Source organism: Hemitrygon akajei, chromosome 2 (genome assembly GCF_048418815.1).
Source record: "Hemitrygon akajei chromosome 2, sHemAka1.3, whole genome shotgun sequence".
In the NCBI taxonomy this organism is placed as follows: domain Eukaryota; kingdom Metazoa; phylum Chordata; class Chondrichthyes; order Myliobatiformes; family Dasyatidae; genus Hemitrygon; species Hemitrygon akajei.
In genome coordinates this window covers 36,567,318-36,590,847 of record NC_133125.1, presented here as the reverse complement: position 1 = coordinate 36,590,847, position 23,530 = coordinate 36,567,318, and the positions used below count along the sequence as shown (strand labels likewise).

General features: G+C 43.5%; 1 protein-coding gene across 4 annotated transcripts in view; it reads right to left on the bottom strand.

The window, feature by feature from the left end:
• Positions 1-23,289, bottom strand: part of vps13a (vacuolar protein sorting 13 homolog A) — a 345,233-nt gene extending 321,944 nt beyond the window's left edge. For all 4 annotated transcript variants that reach the window (XR_012101939.1, XM_073070330.1, XM_073070344.1 and 1 more), the window contains exon 1: positions 23,139-23,289. Coding sequence is in view for 3 of the 4 variants with exons in the window: in XM_073070330.1 (XP_072926431.1) it covers positions 23,139-23,238 (100 nt within the window). In the remaining variant the exon portion in view is untranslated. The remainder of the gene's footprint in view (positions 1-23,138) is intronic.
• Positions 23,290-23,530: the final 241 nt, after the last annotated feature.

Below are 23,530 nucleotides of genomic sequence, written 5' to 3'. Positions count from 1 at the left end.
AGAGACGTTTGGAATGTCTTGGCCCCTCGGCGATACAAAGCTACGGGAAACGGCCATTGTCTCTTGGAGACGGAATTGTGTATTGAGTACGGAGCTATTTATTTGAAGCCCTCAGGGAATGACCAAAAGTGGACTGGTTGAGGGGAGGCATCCTTCCACCCTGATTGACATCTGAGACTCTGTGAGTCAGGATAAAAGAGGGTCTGAGGGAACAGCCCCTCAGACGCACCAGAAGAAACACTAGAAATCCTGTAACAGCGTAATAGCGAAAGCCGGTGGAAAGCCACGAGCGTCCTTTTCCATTTGCCTCGGAATTGGTGGGCCTTGCCACAGGAAGAACGGCTTTAGCTAACAACAAAGGAGAAATCAGCCCCAACGACTCTCGAAGGATTGACATCATAAAAGGAATGGGCAAGTTTTAATCCGTCTCTCTCTCCAACCAAAAGCTGCAGCTTGAATGAACTTGAGTGACTTTTATATTTCCATCGGACAATACATTATCCCCCAGACAACGATAGAGCTTATTTCTTATTGATTATTATTATACCTGCGCTTTTAGATTTAGTATTGACGACGTATATTATCTGTATGTTTGCATCGATGTTATTTTTGTGTATTTTTATCAATAAATACTGTTAAAAATAGTACCACCAGACTTCAACGGACCTCTCTATCTTTGCTGGTGAGTGACCCAGTTACGGGGTACGTAACACTGTGGAACGCCAAGAAGGAGAGCGCCCTCACAGTGGACGCATCTAACACGGCAGTCGGTGGGGTACTGGAGCAACTCATCGCAGGTCGCTGGCAACCCCTGGCGTTTTTCAGCAAACACCTGCGACCACCCGAGCTCAAATACAGGTCTTTCAAACGGGAACTGTTGAGTCCTAATGAAATATAGCTGCTATCTTGCGTTCTTTATAGTTGCATCAATATATTGGGACCAGATTAGGTCCTCAGAGATATTGACCACCAGGAACTTGAAATTTATCACTCTCTCCACTTCTGATCCCTCTATGAGGATTGGTTTGTGTTCCTTCGTCTTACCCTTTCTGAAATCCACAACCAGCTCTTTGCTATACCTGGCAATCCAGCATTTCAGGTACTTCTTAGAAGGTAGGCCCTTCACCGCGTTCATGGACCACAAGCCGCTTACCTTTACGTTCACGAAGGTGTCCGATCCCTGGTCGTCCCGCCAGCAGCACCACCTGTCCTACGTCTCTGAATACACGACGGACGTCCGGCACGTCTCAGGTAAGGACAATGTCATGGCGGACGCGCTCTCTCGCCCTAACATTCATGCCCTTTCCCAAGGGGTAGACTTTGAGGCGCTAGCGGAGGCACAGCAGGCAGACGAGGAGATCCCCAGTTACAGAACCGCAGTCTCCAGTTTGCAGCTCCAGGACCTCCCCGTAGGCCCAGGTGAAAGGACCCTACTCTGTGACGTTGCCACAGGCCAGCCCCATCCCGTCGTCCCGACACCTTGGCGGCGACGCGTTTTCGACTCCGTTCATAACTTAGCGCACCCCTCCATCAGGACAACCGTCCGGATGGTCTCCAGCAGGTTCATTTGGCATGGACTCCGCAAGCAAGTCAGTGAATGGGCCAGAACGTGCATGCACTGCCAGACGGCCAAGGTGCAGCGGCACACCAAAGCTCTGCCACAGCAGTTCCACCCCACCCACTGGTGTTTCGACCACATTCATGTGGATATCGTGGGCTCCCTGCCAGTGTCACACGGAGCGCGGCACCTCCTGACTATCGTGGACCGGTTCACAAGATGGCCAGAGGCGATCCCGCTCACCGACACCACCTCGGAATCTTGCGCCCCAGCACTGATCGCCACCTGGGTGTCCCGCTTTGGTGTACCAGCCCACATTACCTCCGACAGAGGCGCCCAGTTCACCTCCGGCCTGTGGTCAGCTATGGCCAGCCTTTTGGGGACACAGCTGCACCACACCACTGCCTACCACCCACAGTCGAATGGCCTGGTGGAGCGTTTCCACCGTCACCTAAAGTCGGCTCTCATGGCCCGCCTGAGAGGAGTTAACTGGGTGGACGAGCTTCCCTGGGTCCTGCTTGGCATCCGCCCGGCGCCCAAAGACGATCTGCACGCCTCGTCCGCCGAGTTGGTGTACGGCGCACCCCTGGTCGTCCCCGGGGAATTCATACCAGCCCCAAGGGGGCACGAGGCAGAACCCGCAGCAGTCCTGGGCAGACTACGCGAGAGGTTCGGCAACCTGGCCCCCATAACCACTTCGCAGCATGGGCAGAACCCGACCTGCGTACCCAAAGACCTGCAGAACTGTAAGTTTGTGTTTGTACGAAGGGGCGGGCATCGGCCACCGCTGCAACGGCCCTACGAGGGGCCATTTACGGTGCTCAGGAACAACAGGTCCACGTTCATGCTGGACGTTGGGGGGAGAGAGGAGGTTTTCACGGTGGACCGACTCAAACCAGCCCATGTAAACTTGGCGCAACTGGTCGAGTTTCCGGCACCGCGGCGCAGTGGCCGACCTCCCAAACAGGGTCCGGCCCAGACTGTGGACATTGGGGGGTGTATCGCCGGTTCTGGGGGGGGGGGGGGGGGGGGGGTTATGTGGCGACCCACTTCCCAGCGCACTCGAACCGGCTCACAAATAGCCAGCACGCTAGCACAAAGACCAGTCCCAAAAGGGTGCCAGGTCTGCTTCACCAACAAAGGGAAAAGCCCGCGGGGGACTGTGAATACGTGCCTCCTACAGCATCCGCGCCTGGGGAGGGCAGGATCAGGGAGGCTTTAAAGCGAGGCTGTGAAGTTCGAATAAAATCTTCTTTAACTACAGTTTACCAACTCCGTGTCGTTATTTTAGCGCTGGATGCATGATCGACCTGGCTGAGTTTACAACTTTCTGCAGCTTTTTCTGATTCTGTGTAGTAGTCCTTTCATATCAATGATGGAACCAGTTAGAATGCTCTTCACGCTGCATTGATTTTGTTCATTTACAGTGGAAAGTACACTGGATTAAATTTCACCGTTGATAACTATTTGGAACTACTGTAATAGTTTTATAGTTCTGTAGTAGTAATCATAGTGTTCCAATTTATTCTGTATTTCATTTACATACATACATTGGTACTCAATTAAACAGTAGTTTGTCTTTTTTAAACTTCTTCCATGAAACTTTGGCTAATTAGGGCAGTTGCTTAATTGGGCCAAAAGTGTACTGGTCCCGAAGTGTCCCAATTAGCCAGAAAGCACTGAATCTCATAACTTTATGCATTGTCACTTCAACAGAATGACTAATACTCCCTGCAATATGATGTACACTGATCTTTCCTTTTGTAATTCTCTGTGGTGTTACGTTCCCCGTAACCAGGTGACTTACCAGCAAAGATAGAGAGGTCCACTGAAGTCTGATGGTACTATTTTCAAACGTTTTTTAATTTATAAAGGGGCACAAACGTATGGTTAATACAAAACATTCAGATCATATACGTCGTCAAAACTCAATCTAAAGCACAGGTATAGTAATAATCAATCAGAAATAAGCTCTATCGTTGTCTAGGGGATAATACTGAGTCCAATGGAATATAAGAGTCACTCAAAATCTGCAGGCTTTCCCGTTTTGGGAACCGCTGGCATTTCACGTGTTGGAGAGAGAGAGAAGGAACACTTGCCCTTCGTCTTTGCGAAGCAAATCCCTGTTGTTAGTTAAAACGGTTTTCCTTTGGTTTCAGCCACAGACTCCCGATCCGGAATCTAACGCACGTGGCTTCCTTCAAAATGGCTTCCCGCTCTGACGGGAAGCGCTATCGTGTCTTCCTAGTGTCTCTTTGGTGCGTCTGAGGCCCCGCCTTGGCAGCCCACCTTTTATCTGGACTGGCAGGGTTGTAGATGTCAATCAGGGTGGGGGTGAGGCAATCTTTCCCCCATCACCCAGCCCACATTGCCCTGGGGGTTTGCACGTAGTCCAGTCCCTTATTCCACAAAGGTGTCTCCCAAGACAATGGCCATGTCCGTGGCTTTTGTCTGGCTGAGAGGCCAGACCACATTCCAAACCGTAAGGCTTCTCTCTCTCTCTTGCGATTCTCACAAAGGAGGGGGCTGGGGTCATTACAGTGGGAAATTGTGCCTCTTCTAGAGTACATTACTCTTTGGATGTGATTCCTTTAGTACATAAAGACTTCCTGCAACTTGAAAATATCCTTCTGCTCCCTGGTGACCCCTTAGACAGCCAAGTATAACTAATATTCTAATCCAGTCTTTAGAGGACAAAAGGGGGGAAAATTACCCTTTAGTAATTTGAACATTATTCAAATATTTATTTTTACATCATCCAACTATTAGTTTGAAGATCTACATCATGCATGTACTGCGATTATGTAAGCTCACCTAATACTCCTATTTCAGGCACTTTATACTACAGTTGTCTAGCATGAGAATTCAATCTTCTACTTGCTTTATTTACAACAGATTCTTATATAGAAATGCTCCATTTTTAACATTCTTTTATTGCTATTTCTGTAAACTTCACATCTTTCCAACTTCAAATCTTATGCTTCTTCAATGTACATCCATATTTCTTCATTTAATCCTGGCAGCTGCACTCCAAGGCATTCTTCAAACTATTTTTAAAACTTATTTGCCCTAGCAATGTAAAACAATTTGGGTCATTTTATTATGGCAAGAAGTCTTGGAGCAACCGGTTGTTGCTGCGTCTTGCATTAGATGAAAAACATGAACATTTCACAATTCAGAAAAACTCTGGAAATATCAGCAAGTCTGACAGCATATAGAAAGGCAAGTTGGTGATACAAGTTGACAACTTGTCATCAAAATTAGGGGAAAAGAATGTTAGGAGACAAGCACAAGAAACAAATGTTATGGTCGCTGAAGGTTGACCTTACAGAATTCACAAATCATTGCCCAAATATTTGAAATATAGAATAAAATTTGTTCACAGAATTTGTGTAAAAATGTAAACAAATCAACAGAACATTATTATTTTTCAGCTCACACTTCTTGACACACAGGTGATGTGGCAATACATTATGGAAGATATGGACAATTTTCTAGGAATGCAACCACCCCACAACATGGGAATTGTCTATATCTTTAAAATTCAAAGTAAATGTATTATCAAAATACATATGTCATCATGTACATCCCTGAGATCAGTTTTCTTGTGGGTGTACTCAGGTAAATCCAAGAAACATAGTAGAATCAATGAAGGACCACACTCCATGACAGACAAACAACCAATGGGAGAAAGACAACTGTGCAAATACAAAGAAAAAAATAATAAATAAGCAATAAATATCAAGAACATGAGATGAAGAACTCTTGAAAGTGAGTCCATAGGTTGTGGGAACAGCTCAGTGATGGGGCAAGTAAAGTTATCCCCAACTGGTTCGAGAACCTGATGGTTGAGGGGTAATAACTGTTCCTGAACTTGGTGGTGTGGTTCCTGAAGCTCCTGTAGCTTTCTCCTGATGGCTGTAGCAAGAAGAGAGCGTGGCCTAGGTGGTAGAAGTCCTTGATGCAAGTAGCTTGCAGCACTTCACAATGGGTCACCATCTTTATTGTAGGAGAGCAGGAATGCAGAGATCACAGAAAATGCCTGAGCTAGGGTAAAGACCAAGGCAGATTGTGATTCCAGTAGTGGTAGTACCTGCTGAGAGAGGGCAGTCAAGTCTTGTTTATTGCATATAGTTTGTCCAGATTAGAACTGATCTAAGAAAAGCAATTCCAGAACTGAGAAAAAGAACACAGTAATCAACTTTAATCTAAAATAAAAGATAATGCTGAAAGGACAATCTGGAAAAAAATAAACTGACTGAATGCTACAGGTTAATCATCCAGTTCAGACATAACCTGGAAGAGTGAGTTATCTAAAATTGTTGAACTAAATAATCCTGAGTGCCAGACATTATTCCTTGAGTTTATGCTGTTATAACAAAGCGCAATATAAAAAGCCAAACCAAAAGTCAAAGTGGGAGTAAGATGGAGAATTAAAGCAATGAGCAACCAAATACTTCTAATCACCCATGTGGATTGAACAGAGCAATCACTCATTCTGTTTGATGGTTCCAATGTAGAGTGGAAGCACAGCGATTTCAACTTCACCTGAAATGATTGTTTGAATCCCTGAATGGTGAGGTTGGGAAAAGATAAAGGGGCAGATGTTGCATCTCCTGTAGTTGCATGGGAGAAATGCCAGAAGAAAGGGAATTATTGTTGATGGAGATGGAGAAGTGAAGCCAAGACTCCCTCCAAAATATCTGTATTAGAATCATGAAGGTAATTAAGGATGATCCATTTTGAAATGTGGAAGCTGGTAGGATAGGAGGCAACCCTCTGTAGGGAGGAGGTGCAAGAACAAACAACATTGAAAGCTTAGTTAATTATGGCAAAAAGGAAACCACTGCAGAGCAAAAGAAATTGGGAGAATGGAATGGAGATAGAGAAGAGCTGTTACTCAAATAGTTCTAGATCATGTGGGCTTATAATAAATATTAGTTGCTAATCTATCCTTGAAACACAAATAGTAATCAAGAAAAAGAGTCAGATGGACTAGCTAGATATGAGAGCAGGGTGGGAGCTGTATTTGTGAAATCCGAGTTCTGCATGACAGCACAAAGCTGCACCAATACAGTCATCAGAAAGAAAAGGGATGAATGAGGTAACCGAAGTAGGACTGAATCAAGCACTGCTCCACATATCCCACAAAGAAAGCACATGTTTAATTATTGGATCAGATGAATTCCCATCAGTATTGGCAATTCACAGGGTCAACCAAATTCCAGTCAATCCTTCACATCACTTCAGTTTTGAGTATGGTACTTCAACTCCACTTAATAAAACTGTATCAATACAAAGATCAGGCAACCTTCTGTACTCCTTACCAGTTCAGTACACTTCAAATTTATTGCCCCTCACCAATCCTCACATTTATATATAAGTAGGAAATGGACATTGGTGACAGGAATAACATCTACTGCCCACACTTAACAGCCCTTAAAAAGTTGGTGATAAGCTGCTTTCTGAAAAACTCCAATCCTGCGGTTAGGACAGTAAGAATAAGAATTTTAATGTGAAAGAAATGAAAATCCATTTCATGGTGAAATGATGCAGGTATTAAAGGTGGCAGTCAAAGTGCCAGTTGCCCATGATCTTCAAGGTGACAAAGTTACCTTTTTCAAAGAAAGCTGAACTACTACAGTACACCTTAGAGATAATACACAGAAAACACTGTAAGCTAATACAGGAATGAATGTTAAGTCTATTACTATGATAATTATCAAGCAAACTATTTTATGTACAATAGCATCAAGTTTTCTGCAGCAGTGTTGGAAGTGTACTTATCAAAGAGTAGTAATCTCTCAATTTGTTATTTGTAGATGATAAAAGTACTTTTGAGTCAGGTGACAAATACTCCAGAACTATCACAGACTTATTTCAAAATGAATGGAGACCATTCAGCTCATCGATATCAACTTTATGCAGAAGTGATCCAAATAGTCCTACTCCATCCCAAAACCCTGTAAAGAATTTTTTAAAATCTTTAGATTGTAAGGTGATCTAAGGGCACAGCTTTATGGTGCTTGGAAGTAGGTACCGAGGAGATGTCAGGGGTAAGTTGTTTTTTTTTAAATAAACGCAGAGAACAGCGAGTGCATGGAATGGGCTGCCAGCGACGGTGGTGGAAGCGGATACGATAAGGTCCTTTAAGAGAATCCTGGATAGGTACATGGAGCTCAGAAAAATAGAGGGCTATGGGTAACTCTAGGTAATTTCTAAAGCAAGTACCTGTTTGGCACAGCATTGTGGGCTGAAGGCCCTGCATTGTGCTGTATGTTTTCTATATTGGCAGGTTTGCAGATGACACAAAGGTTGGTGGAGTTGTGGATAGTGTAAAGGATTGTTGACGATTGCAGAGAGACATTGATAAGATGCAGAAGTGGGCTGAGAAGTGGCAGATGGAGTTCAACCCAGAGAAGTGTGAGGTGGTACACTTTGGAAGGACAAACTCCAAGGCAGAGTACAAAGTAAATGGCAGGATACTTGATAGTGTGGAGGAGCAGAGGGAGCTGGTCCACAGATCCCTTAATGTTGCCTCACAGGTAGATAAGGTAGTTCAGAAAGCTTATGGGGTGTTAGCTTTCATAAATCGAGGGACAGAGTTTAAGAGTCGCAAGGTTAGGCCACACTTGGAGCACTGTGTCCAGTTCTGGTCGCCTCACTATAAGAAGGATGTGGAAGCGTTGGAAAGGGTACAGAGGAGATTTAGCGGGATGCTGCCTGGTTTAGAGTATGCATTACGATCAGAGATTAAGGGAGCTAGGGCTTTACTCTTTGGAGAGAAGGAGCATGAGAGGAGACATGATAGAGGTATACAAGATATTAAGAGGAATAGACAGAGTGGACAGCCAGAACCTCTTTCCCAGGGCACCACTGCTCAATACAAGAGGACATGGCTTTCAGGTAAGGGGTGGGAAGTTCAAGGGGGATTTTAGAGGAACATTTTTTTTTACTCAGAGAGTGGTTCGTGCATGGAATGCACTGCCTGAGTCAGTGGTGGAAGCAGATACACTAGTGAAATTTAAGAGACTACTAGACAGGTATATGGAGGAATTTAAGGTGGGGGGGGGGTTATATGGCAGGCAAGGTTTAAGGGTCGGCACAACATTGTGGGCCGAAGGGCCTGTACTGCGCTGTACTATTCTATGTTCTATATTTCTATTTATCAATTTTGAATACAGTTGAATTTGCTTCCACAACCTGTATTTTCCCCCAATAAATCTCTATATTCTCTCCACAGTCTTATTTTTCCAAAAGTGTGTAATTTATAAGTAGTCACAATAATTCTGTTGTGGTCAAACAAATGCATTATAGAGATTACTTGCAACTTTCATGCTCTTGCATTCTGTTTCCCAATTGATAGAGTCCAGGATCTTGTATGCATCATAAACTACTTTCTCAACCTGCACTGCTGCTATTAGAAAATTGTGGACATACACCGCAAAGTCTATGCTCTCTACAGTATATTTTTATTCAGTTAGAGCACTGCATTTCATGACACTTACTATACCTATCCATTTTATTAGCCTTATGTTTATTGCTGTTAACTTAATGCCTAACCTATTCAGATTTGCATCCTCAACTGTTATTCATCTGCATATCTGGAAAAAGTGACCTATACACCCATTCACAACAGTAATATTTTGGTAAATGCAACAATGTTAGTACAGTCCTGAGCGAAAACACTTTACATGCCATTGCAATTCGAAAAAAAACTCTACCATTGTTTCCTGCTTTTTATCTATTTTCTATCCCAGATATGTATTTTATTTCATGCCCTCCAATCTTGATAACAAACTTAGGATAGTGTGGTACTTTATCAAATGCCTTTTGTAAGTCCACATTACCAACTGCAATTATCTCGTGAACACTACTGCATTACCAGAAATCTATCAAATTTGTCAGGCATGATTTGCCTTAAACAGATCTGCTGGATTTCTATAATCAATACAGGCAGTCCCCGAGTTACGAACATCCGACTTACGGACAACTCGTACTTACGAACCGAGGAAGGAGAACGCCGTCCGCACATTTTAAGTCGGATCGCGACGCCGTCTGCCATTTTAAGTCGTTGCCATTGTCACTGTGTTGAATGTTTAACTTTGTATTTGGCTTAAATTGTTCTTAGTAAGATTCACCCTGACACCCGCCGCCCCTCCCCCCGTTCTGGTCGGCTGGTGGTGCAGTCAGATCAGCACCAAGCTAGAGAATGGAGGTTCCCGTGTTCGATTTAGTGATAGACCACTCCCATGCCGGGTTGATGTCGATCCAGTGACTCCTGTACCATCCATGCCGGGTTGATGTCGAGCTCGCAACTTCACCTCGTAAAAAAAAACTGCCACTTCCAGTTTAAATTCCCACGCGGAATATTGTGGAGGATCAAATACCCAAACCCAGCACAGCCCCTGCTTGTCCCATTTAACCTGACTCAGTGTGGTGCAGTTTAGCACCCGGAAAATTTAGTGCTGTGGTACTTAGGACCCAGCGGTGCAGCTCAGGACACGCTGCCCACAGTGTTTCTGTTCCATTGACGGGAAGCGATTGCAATTGAAAATAAAGTGAAAATAATAAAGCGTTTGGAAAGAAGTGTAATGCCATCGGTCATTGGAAAAGCGTTAGGCTACAGTCGGTACAGATCGGAACAATTTTAAAGGATAACGAATAAAGTGAGAATAATGGAACATGTGAAACGCCCTGCCCCGATGAAAGCTACAATTATTACTAAGCAACGCAGTGGTTTAATTATTGGAATACATACATTTCTTAAGTGTTTTATATGCATAGAAAGGTAAAATATATACTATATACTAAGACAAACGTTTGACTGACGCTAAATAATACCGGATGTACTTGTTCCGACTTACGTACAAATCCGACTTAAAGACGGACTCAGGAACAGAACTCGTACGTAACCTGGGGACTGCCTGTACACACTTGTCCAGGTAAATGAAAAGCAAACGTCTGCAGATGCTAGAGACTCAAAATAAAAAAATAAATAAAATGCTACAAAAATTCAGCAAATTAGTATGTCTCTATGGAACAAGTTTAAAAGAATAAAGGGGATCTCATTAAAACCTGCTGAACACTGAGAGGCATAGAAAGTGCGGACATGGAGAGGATGTTTCATATAGCAGAGGAGTCCAAGACTAGAGGAAGCAGTCTCAAAATACCGGAGTGTCCCTTTAGAACAAAGATCAGAAAGATTTTTTTTTCCAAATCAGAGAGTGGTGAATCTGTAAAATTAATTTCTACAGATAGTTGTGGAGGCCAAGTGTTACGTATCCCGTAACTGGATCACTTACCAGCAAAGATAGAGAGGTCCGCTGAAGTCTGATGGTACCATTTTCAAACGTTTTTATTTATAAAGGGGCACAAAAGTAAGGTTAATACAAACATTCAGACACCATAAGTCATCAATACTCAATCTAAAGCGCAGGTATAGTAATAACCAATAAGAAATAAGCTCTATCGTTGTCTAGGGGTAATGTATATATTGTCTGCTGTATATCTGAAAGTCTCTTGCGTTCACTGCAGTTCCACCAGCTGCCGTCTTTTGTGGTGTCGCGTTGGTGCACTTTGTTAAAGAGAGAGAGATAGAGATTAAATGAAACAGCTACCCGGCTGGGTTTTCCAACCTTTAGGAGTTCGATTCGTCGGAGACTCGTTGGGGAATGGACACTCACTTGTGGCCTCCCCTGTAGCTAAGCCGTTCTTTCGTGGTGAGGTCGCCAATCCCAATCACGGAAAAGACGCACACGAACCCCACTACCGGCTGTCGCTATTAAACGCTGTCACAGGATTTCTAGCGTGTCTTCTGGTGCGTCTGGGGGGCCGTCTTTACAACCCCTCTTTTATCTGAACTCACGGGGTCTCAGATGTCAATCAGGTTGGGATGATGCAATCTCTCTCCATCTCTCCACCCACGTTGCCCGGAGGGTATACACGTAGTACAGTTCCCAATTCACAAAGGTGTCTCCACGAGACAATGACCACAGTCGCCAGATTTGCCTCGCCGTGAAACGAGAGACACCGCACGTATCTCTCTCCTCTTGGGTCACTGACCCCCCCTTCACTAGGGCTCTGGCGATTCTCACAAAGGAGGGGGCTGGGATCATAACACCTCCCCTCTTAAAAACGTTTTTACCAGCGGTTAAAATGGAGTGGTACAGAGTCTTACAGAGTTTTAGGATTTAACATAGTACAAAAGCTTTTCTTTTAACTACAGAGCTGTACCGTCATACATTTTTCAGCGTCTAAACAGTTAACGATTACAGTGTCACTTCCTTTAATATGGTAACATCTTGTCCCTGACTAAAGGCTGGTAGCATCAGATTTCAACAGGCAGGGTTCCAAGGGGGTTGTCTTTGTTATTCACATGCTTTGTCAAAATCCCGTACAGCCGGTTTTTCTATTTAAAAATGGCGCCCCCATTAGCCGTCACCTCTTTTCCGGTGAGTTCCTACGTGGGGGACCTGGGTAATTTGGCGAGGTACTCTCCCGCCTTTCCGTTCCATAAGGGTTATTCTCTCAACACCGTGTCCCAAACTTAAATCATAGTGGGAATTTCCACCCAAATCTTTAATGTTACACAGGTAGCTAACCCTTTCGTCAAGACCATGCAGGCTGATGGGTTTCAGTTCGAACCTTTCCCTCAGGCCACATTTAAATTTCGGCCTTTTCACAGCGCTCTCTTGAATAACAACAGCGTGTGGGGCACCTTTACATTCCAAATCAACCTGTAATCGATGCGCAGGCACCGCGTTACCAAGCCCTCGTTTCTGTAGCTTGGTTGCTTCTTCTGACACCAATCTAAACTTTAAATTTTCTTCATTCGATTTGGGAACTACAAACTTCCCGTTCCCTTCAATAATAAGGTTTATCCCCGCATGGTCGAGTTCCACTTTAAGGTTCACCACCCCTTCGTGTACCAACACCTGGGAACCCTCCCTTCCCCCAATTACCAGGGTTAACCCTGTCTTCACTGAACCCAGTCCATCTGACCCACAGGGACTGCATTCCTTTTCAACTGAATCAAATACCTCAGACCTTTTCTGAGCTCCATTACTAGGTTCAGTACCACGTGCATCCACATCTTGGACACACTCTAACGGGACAACTGCCTCTTCCAGGCTTTCAATACCCGTACCCTTTTCAAATTCTAACTTCCCCTGATCCTCCCAGTTCCTCTCTGGGCAACTCCCTTCCGGAGTAAACTCAACCCCGCGGGCTGAAACAACCTCGTTTGCCAACCCAGCAGACCTCTCCAAGGTAATGGCATCCTTTTCATCTAGGACTGCCTTCATCTCATTATCGGGAACACCTTGATAACTCTCAACTTCTTCAAACAGGGCTGCCACCCCTGACAGATCATCCATGTCCAACTCTGGACCTTTTAACAGTTGGTTCCGTTTCTCCTCTTTATTTCCTACCTCTAGGACCTTTCTCTTCGCTAAGGGAAGATCTCGCTCCTCTCCCCTAACCCCTTTCACTTTACTACTCTTCGGTTTACCACCCTCAGAACCCTCGTGGTACAGGGTCGGTAGGACCGTCTCGGCCAAATCAATACTGGCCAGATTTAAACTGCTCGCTGTCTCAGCTGCCTTTCTCGACAGGCTGCGAATGCTCGTGCCTGTGGTACAGACTGGAGATGCGAGGGGCGGGGCTACAATCCTCACAGGCTGTTTGAGCCGTGTCCAAACCTGCCCCCCGGCTAAATCATTTCCGAGGAGGACGTCCGCATCAGTTCTCGGGAATTCTGATGGCACCCCTATTTCGACTGGTCCACATACCAGCTCACAATCCATAATTACCTGATGTAGGGGCACCATTTCTATTCTTGTACCTATCCCCTTCACGGCGACCATTCCCCTTCTCCGACCGAAATCTAGTATCTCACGGCGGATCAACGACAGCTCCGCCCCGGTGTCTCGCCAGATTCGGACGGGAATGGGTGGGTCTCCCCCCTTCACGGACACGGTTCCGGGTGACAGCCAAGTCTCTGACCCTTCTCGTACTCTGTCTACCCGGGGCTCTCTCGTCGATTTACTGATTACCACGGTACACCCGATAGGGACCGCTGCTCTCCCTTTTTCTGGCTCCTTTCTTGGAGCAAAGCACCTAGAGGCAATATGTCCTCCCTTCCCGCAATTAAAACAGGTCAAGCCCGGAAATCTCGGGCCGCTTGGCCTTTCCCCCTCAACCTTACCACTAGCTCCCGGTGGGACCTCTGCCTCAGCCGGCGGACTTTCCCTACCGTTCCGACGGTCTCTCGGGTAACCTTTTGGCGAGGAAATCTTTATCCTGTGGGTTAGGGCATATTCATCTGCGAACCTAGCAATTTCTGAGATGGACTTATTCGCCTTCTCATTCAAATACATCCGGATCTCCTCCGGAACACACCCTTTTAATTCCTCAATCAGAAATAACTCCCTGATACGCCCATAATCCCCATCCACCTGTTCCGCGGTGCACCAACGGTCCAAGAGCACACCCTTTTCATAGGCTAGCTCGGTATACGTTTGATTCCACCCTTTCCATAAATTTCTGAACCTTTGTCTATACGCTTCAGGTACTAGCTCGTAACTCTGGCCTCGTTTACTTTGGCATAATTCTCCGCTTCCCCTTCCTCGACGGCCAAGGCCGCATATGCTCGTTGTGCCTTCCCCTTTAACACACTTTGTAACAACGCCACCCACTGCTCTTTGGGCCACTGTTGATTTACTGCCACCTTTTCAAAAAGCAAGAAATAACTATCAACATCCGACTCTTCGAATGGAGGTACTACCCTCAACTCCCGACTAACATTAAACCTCTCCTCTCGATCTAACCCTAGATCTCTTCGCTCTTTCTTTAACTTCTCCATCTCCAAGTCATGCTCCCTCTGTTCTCGTCTCTCCTCATACTCTTTGCTTTTCAGCTCGTTCCCTCTCGTTCTCGGCTACTTCTAGCTCTTTTAGCTGAATTTCATGCTGTCTTTGCTTTTCAGCTTGGTCCCGCTCTTTTTCCACCTCTAACTCCTTTAGTTGGAGCTCCTGGTCCCTTTCTTTCTCTCTCTCAGCCCGTTCTTTCTCTCTCTCAGCCGCTTCCAGCTGCTTCATTTTAAATTCATGTTCCAACCTTAATTTCTCCAACTCTAGCTGATCCATTCCACTCGCTGGTATTTTTTCAGGGATATTTTCCAAGACCCCAGCTTCGAACACTTTCTTCCCAATGTAATACCGAGTTATGGCCCCTCGCACCTCCCGCTTTTTCATGAACGACCTCACTTCTGCGAGGTCCAATCCCTTCGCCAAATTTAACAAGTCTGATTTGGTGGCCGCCTCTAGCGCCTCTACAGTCGGGTTTTTCATAAATTCATCCACGTCCATCTTTGCTGGTTTCCCGTCTGGCTACCCGCGTACCAGATCCAAATTTATTTATTTATTTTGACTTACAAACCCAATTCACTGCCCTCCCAATTTTGGTTTCAAATCTCGAGACGAGGCTCCCACGTTGTTATGTATCCCGTAACTGGATCACTTACCAGCAAAGATAAAGAGGTCCACTGAAGTCTGATGGTACTATTTTCAAACGTTTTTATTTATAAAGGGGCACAAAAGTAAGGTTAATACAAACATTCAGACACCATAAGTCGTCAATACTCAATCTAAAGCGCAGGTATAGTAACAACCAATAAGAAATAAACTCTATCGTTGTCTAGGGGTAATGTATATATTGTCCGCTGTATATCTGAAAGCCTCTTGCGCTCACTGCAGTTCCACCAGCTGCCGCCTTTTGTGGTGTCGCGTTGGTGCACTTTGTTAAAGAGAGAGAGATAGAGATTAAATGAAACAGTTACCCGGCGGGGTTTTCCAACCTTTAGGAGTTCGATTCGTTGGAGACTCGTTGGGGAATGGACGCTCACTTGTGGCCTCCCCTGTAGCTAAGCCGTTCTTTCGTGGTGAGGTCGCCAATCCCAGGCAAGGAAAAGACGCACACGAACCCCACCACCGGCTGTCGCTATCAAACGCTGTCGCAGGATTTCTAGCGTGTCTTCTGGTGCATCTGGGAGGCCGTCTTTACAACTCCTCTTTTATCTGAACTCACGGGGTCTCAGATGTCAATCAGGTTGGGATGATGCAATCTCTCTCCATCTCTCCACCCACGTTGCCCGGAGGGTATACACTTAGTACAGTTCCCAATTCACAAAGGTGTCTCCACGAGACAATGACCACAGTCGCCAGATTTGCCTCGCCGTGAAATGAGAGACACTGCACGTATCTCTCTCTTCTCTTGGGTCACTGACCCCCCCCCCCCCTTCACTAGGGCTCTGGCGATTCTCACAAAGGAGGGGGCCAGGATCATAACACAAGACACTGGGTATATTTACAGCACAGGATGATAGGTTCTTGATTAGAAAGGGCATCAAAGGTTACTGGAAGAAGGCAGGAGAATGGGGTTGATAGAAATAATAAATCAGCTATGAAGAAATGGCAGAGCAGTAATGATGGGCTGAATGACCTAATTCTGCTCCTATGTCTTATGAAAGGAGACACAGCTCAAGCTTGAGAGAGTGTGATTAAAAGGATAAAATGACAGGGAAGACGGTGAGAAAACAGATTGGCAAAAAGCTCTGGGACACTCCCAGCAGTTCTGGCTCTTCTAATGGAAAAATAAAAAATAAGCTGATATTACAGATTGATAATTTCAGCAGAAATATCCAGATTTGATACAAAGTGAGTTACACAACATTAGAGAATTAGATAAAAATTTTATAAGTTTGCAAGGTGATGACACAAAAGACGAGCTGTCATTCTCCAAGCTCCTGTTGTGTTTCAATAGTAGTAGTAAGGTGGCCACAGATGGAAAGGTCAGTGTGGGTTGGTATGGAGAATTGAAGTGGCATGCAACAATCAGCTCAGGGCTGATCCTGCAGACAAGTCTTACAAAGTAATCTCCAGATCAGTGTTTGGTTTCTCTAAGGTGGAGGTGGTCACAATGCAAATACCAAATGCAGTACATTAGATTTGAAGTGCAAGTTAATTGCTGCTTCACCTGGAAACACTGTTCAAATAACTGTATGTGGGGAAAGGGAAAAGATAAAAGTTTCAATCTCCAGTGGTTACTTGAGGAAGTGTCACAAGATGCGAAGAAGGTAGTCAGGAAGGGTAGACTAGAGTAATGCAGAGGTTTGTGTGGGAGATAACAACTGATGCTTGATGGAGTGGTCACAGTCAAGAGGGAGATATGATGACATATCTTTGGTCTGAGATCCGATCACCAGAGAAAAATAGCACAACCCATGTCAATTAAAATTTTACCCTTCCCACAATCACTATTATGTCAAACTATCTAGGTGTTTCTCAAGCCACTGTTCTCCCAATATTGTGGAATCCACAATTTATGCTAGGTAGCCACAGTACTGTTCCATTCTCTGCTAATTCAAAGCTAAAAAAGGAAATTTCTCCCTTTTTTAAAAGATGTCAAAGATCAAAAATATTAACAGGACTCTCTCAATTTTTCTATCTCTTCTCTGACCTCATCCTTATACCTCCTTCTGTCATCATACCATGCCACTGAACATCAGGCCATTGTCTCCCACAATTCAAATTCCCTTCAAAACTTTCTACCTTGTAAGACTCTGACCCTTTCACAACCTGCTTTTAATTTCTGCCCAAAAGCCACAAGCAAGGCTGTCCAAGCAAATCTATTTCAGGACCATCTCCTGATGAAGGGTTTCGGCCCAAAACATCATCACTACCTCCTCCCATAGATGCTGTCTGGCCTGCTGAGTTCTGCCAGCATTTTGTGTTTCAAATCTATTTCAACCTGTTCTTACCCCACTAAGCTTATTTCTTTGTTCCTTGATTATACCTTTCTCTCCTAGTTTACTTCCTTCACATTTAGCTCTCAAATGCCATCCACTGCTTCAAAAGTTTTCAGTTTCCAAGTTCCAACCAAGTAATCTTTAATGTGGATGTATAATCCAAAATCAGGAAATCCAAGGGCCTCAGTTTCTTTACTGAACAGAAGCCCAATTAATTCTACACCGACACACTCATTTGCCTGGCTGAATCTTGTCCACATAGAACAACTTCCACTTGAACTCTATTTGTTTCCTCTAGATTAAAAAGATGCAACTATGGGAACATGCATGGGAAGCATCATTTGTTCCAACATTTGTTGAAAGCATCAAGCAATCTTTATTTCACACCTCCCTCAACTCTTATTCTAGAACATTAATGATTGCATTAGTGCTATTTCTAACATTCATACAGAATTTGAAAATTTCATGACTTTCGCCATTAATTTCCACCCTGTACTTGCGTTCACATTGTCCATTTCTAATTCTTCCTTTTCTGGATTTGTCCATCTTCATCTGAGGGGATGGTCAAGACACAAATAATCATTAGAAATCCACAAGCTTCCATAGCTATTCAGATTATACAATCCTCCTCCCCTCTTACATCCTTAAACATTCCATTCACCTAGTTCAGGGGTGTCAAACTCATTTTAGGTCACGGGCCGGATTAAGCAAAATGCAGCTTCATGCGGGCTGGATCAGTCGGATGCGTGCGAACGCAGCTTTCGTTGCCTCCGTTTTTTCAGCCTGCTCTCATGTGTCTCAGTCTCTGCTATAACTACAAAGTGCTTCACTTTACAAATTCCGTTTCTTATGAAGAAGACTGCCGAATAAACACTAAAAACCCTGAAAACCTGGTACCTGAATAAACTCAGCATTAGCCATATCATACGCCATAGGCGCTTCGATTACTGGGGCCAGCTTTAATAGTAATTAGATATTACCTCGCGGGCCAAAGATAATTCCACCGTGGGCCGGATTTGGCCCGCGGGCCTTGAGTTTGACATATATGACCTAGTTCTTTCATCTCTGTTGTATTTGCTCTGACAATAGGATTTCCTACACAAGTATCACTCAACAATCCGCTATCTCCCTGGAACATGGCTTCCCCTCTACCACAGAGTTATTTACTCCCTGCATCGCTGCTCTCACCTCCTCTCCTGTTACAATGTTGATCTGGTCCTCACCCATCCACTAACCTCTGCATTCAACAGAACATTCTTCACACCACTTCAGTAATATTTCACCACTTAACACCTCTCTCAACTTTGAAAAAGTCTTCTCTTCTGTCTCTACCAACTACTCCAAGAATTATGGCACTTTCCAAAACCACAGAGGTGCAACAGTTATACTTTCACTCTCCCCCTTTCCACCATCCAAGTACACAAATAATCAAGGCAAAACAACTACCGGTATTCACCTGTATTTCTTCCAATCTTGTGTACTGCAATGAATCTTCACAATGATGTATATTCTGTACTGGTAAAACCAAAAATTGCAAGATCACTTGTTGGAGTATCTGTGGTCAGTCCACATGATTGTCACCCAAGTTGTCTGTGGAGACCTGCTGAGTTCATCCAGCATTTGGTATGTGTTACTTCAAGCTGTCTGTTGTTTACCACTTCAATTCTCCATTCAAGACTGACCTATAAAATCCTGCACTACTAGGAGGCCCAAAGCAAACTTAAAGAATGTCACCTTATATCTCAACTGAGCATTTTGCAGCTTAGGCTTTCTAAAATTAACAAATCTGAGTATCTTGTTGCTGTGTATCAGAACTGGGCACTTCTACTGTAGTTGTCCTGGATCAGACTTTCCCACTATCAGAGCATTTTATTTGCAAAAGATAACAAAGGATAACTACACTATCATTTTGCCATTAATTTGCTTAATGATTTCACATCACAAATATTCTGTTTGTCCGAACCATGCCACCAATCTCCTTCTTTTTCCCCCAGTTATGACAGACGGCCTGTAACTTGAAACATTAACCACTTCTCTTTTCATAATTACCGGCTGACCTGAGTGTTTGCAGCATTTCTGTTCTTTATTGTTTCTAGAACATTCCAGAAAGGAGCAATATTTTGAACAAGAATATAATGGCATTTGTAATTCCACCACTGCAATCAATAGCTGAAGATTATGACTATGGCTTTTGCAAGTTCCTCACATACCTCCCTCAGCAACCTAGGATGAATCTCCTTTAGACCAAGTGATTTGTCAATCAAGCACAACCAGCCTTTTACATTTACTCAACTTTTAGCTCATCTGGGATCTCAATCTTTCTTCACTGAAAATCCAGCAGCATCTCACACAATTCTTTACCAAGTACTCTAAACATAGTTCAAACTATACCCCTTCTCTCCAACACCAGATTTTTCTGTTTTTACCCACCCACTTACATTCCTTCCATTCTCACATATCCATAGAACATTCTACGGCCTTTTTTCATTCTTTGCCAGTCTTCTCTCACTACCTCGCTTTCTATCTTGTTTCCTCTTTGTTGCTACCCATTTAACATCCTGTTTCAACACAACCTGGCATGTAACGTTTTTTAATTTCACAAGTTCTATTTCATTATGATGTGGCCATTTGGTTAGTCAAGACTGCATTGCACCTAAATTGGATAGGGACTAATATCCTTGCAGGGACATTTACTGATGCTACTCAGGACAATAATCAATATGCAAGTTGGCCAGAACAAATATCATTCCATTTAAACTTGTTTAGTATAAGTAATGCAGTTCGGGAGGACTATGAAGGGCTTGGTAGGCCTTTAGGGTGCAGTGAGGAACAAAGGGATTTCAATATACAGGTCTAAGGATCCTTCAAGGCGGCATATGGACAGATGGTGAAGGATGCATAAGGTTTACTTGTTTTCATTAGCTATTGATTGTATACCTCGTTAATAATGAATTTAATCATCTTTCAAATATATTTGTTAAGTTACTAGTCTACAGTTCTTGCTTTCCTTGAATATTGATATATTTATGGTTCTCTCATCAGGTGGAATTTCTCCAAAATCTATGAATTTCGATAGAGTACAAGCAACATATCCACTTTTTCTTTGACCACTTAGTGTGCCATCCATGAACATGAATCTAAAACATAAAAATTAAATCTAGCCAATGACATTTATCTCCACAGACAAACAAACTGCTGAAAAGCAGCTTTTAAATATTTTTCGCATTTTCACTAACTCTCATAGCTGATATGACATTTTCAACAAGACTGATTTATTCGCACTGAAGTATATGGAACACTGTTTATTTTTGCTGTAAATTAATAAAATCAGTTTTTATTTGAGCTTCAGGTACATTTATTGATTAAAATGTTAATCACTCACTTACAAAGAGATTTCACATTGTACTGCCATAGCAAGTGAACATGATCTACATTAGCAAACACGAGGAAATCTACAGATGCTGGAAATTCAAACAACACACACAAAATGCTGGTGGAACACAGCAGGCCAGGCAGCATCTATTAAGGAGAAGCATTGTCGACGTTTCAGGCCAAGTCCTGACGAAGGGTCTCGGCCCGAAATGTCAACAGTGCTTCTCCTTATAGATGCTGCCTGGCCTGCTGTGTTACACCAGCATTTTGTGCGTGTTGTATGATCTACATTAGAATGGTCAACAACCACATAAGTGATAGGTTTAACACAAGAAAAAACAACTGACAATTTAATACCAAATATATAATTATGTAGGAAGGGAGTCAATCTATCATGACCCTAAGCAAAGTAAATGACAAACCTGAATTACAAACTCCATTCTCTTTTCTCAAGGCATACAGGTCCATTCACCACCCTTGCATTTATTGATCAACACTGACAGCTAATCATGCACAAACTGATTTTCAAATTCTCATCCTACTTTTCAAATCTTTTCATGCCTATGTCCCCAACATCTGCATTATCATATAACCATATAACAATTTATATGGTTATATTCAGTCTTACACCTCCATTTCGGGACTTTATCCCCAAATGTAAATAATATTTCAGTTACACAGAGCTCAAATTCTGGAATTAACCCACTCCCCCTCAAAATTCCACCTTCTGATATCTTATCAAATCTCCCATTATCTTACGCAACTTGGCCAAATTTTGTTTGATAATGCACCTGTAAAATGTAAAGCTTTTGGCTATTTTGCTGAACTAAACGCATTATAAAATTATTTTGCAACCCCTTCCCAACACCTACTCCCCAACACCAGCCCACACACAAAGAGTTTTGGACATTGTGCAGAGTTAACACGACAGATTTGACTTCTTTGCATCTGGATGCCCGAGCTATCCACTCTAGAAAATAAGATAAAACTAATGCTCTATCAGTGCAAACCACATTTGCTGTGGGCACTTAATATAACCTGGAACATAGAATTTAACACACACAAAATGCTGGAGGAACTCAGCAGGCCAGGCCGCATCTACGGAAAAAGGCACAGACGACGTTTCGGGCCAAAACCCTTCGGCAGGACTCTGCAGATTTTTTCTTGTTTGTGACATAGAATTTAAGCATACCTGGCATAGTCTAAGTATATGATAACTTAGTAACAGCTTACAAGGACCACCATGTTGAGTTTTGGGACAAGCATTTAAAATGATGCTGTAAATGTTATATGATTTGATCAATACTGAATCTATAATGTAGATTATAATCAATTCTTCAGCTAATACACTTGCCTCAAATACCATAGGACCCATTATCAAAACGATTTTCACCTGCAGTTTTTTAAAATTCAATTTCCAAATGTAACTGTATGGTAGAGCACTTTATATTTAATGCCCTTGCAGTCTTCTCTAATGCTAGTTTGTAGAATCACACAAACGAGAAATCCTTGTCTTCACCAGACATAAAAAAAACATCCACAAGCAGTGATGGAGCACGTCTTAGTTTGAATTAATTTAGTCAGATTATCCACTCCAATGACAAGAAATGCAAATCTTAAATTTCAAATTACCTCCAGTTATCTACAGCAGAGTCACTACAAGACCGGCCAATCGATGAAAATAATGGCAATAACCACTGTGCAATACAGAAAATAAAGCACAACTAAAGACAATTGAAAAACTGGGAAAATGGGATATGTTAAACTACATAACAGCCGATTACTGCATATATCAGTCTTTCACACTTCACATTTGAACTTTTAGGGGTTTTTTTGTAATGAAAAGTTTATGTACACTTGTCTATTTTAAAATAATTTCCTATCTCGAACCCAATTCCACGTTCGCTTTTAAGGAATCAAGTACACATTCACGTATGTTGAAAGTAACATCCCTTACTGGGAAGCACAATCAAAGGGAATGAAGATATCGTGAAGCTGCTACAAAATCTACGGGCCACACATTAAAACACAATTTGCTAGGTATTAAAAAACTAGTATAAAACATAGAACTTAATCAAACGCAGCACCCAAATTTTAAAATAATATAAATGAAACACTACAGTGTTAGGATGTCATCTGTACAAACCGCAGCTCACAGAAAACATGAAACATATTAATGCTGTTTACAGAAAAGTTGGCATTTCTCAGAAATGGTCAGTCGTCACGCAATTATTCACAAAAAAAACAAAATTATTTGGGTTGGTGCAATTTACTGCAGGCTCCCGGTGGGTCACTCCCACCTCAGGGAGCCCGGATCCACATCACTTCTCAGCTTTTCACGCAGGTGAACTCCCAGACCATTTTATTTGGCATATAAAACGGGTTAAAAATGAACTTTACCTCCCCAGATTCCTAACTGCAACTGCGAGGAGTCCAAGTTCACAACGTAATCTCCAAGGAAACGATTCAGAACCTCAACCACTAGAGCCTCGAACACCATCTTTTCCCGATCACCATCCCAGGCCCTTCTTCGAGCCGCCGCCTCTGCTCAGCGCGTGCACCAGCGACGCGCAAAACCAAAACTTAATTATTCAAAAAAAAGCGACCACCCACGGAGCCAGAACGAGCACGGGCTGCGTCAATCACGCCGGCCGCGAAAACCCGAGTCGATTTGCGGGTTTGGAAGCCCCGGCTGTGCGTGCGCGTCCACGGCCGACGCATCGCGGGCTTGCTGACTTTTGGTTTGCGCGTACGCGTGTGGGCGTCTGCGTGAGAACGTCTGAGGAGGCTGG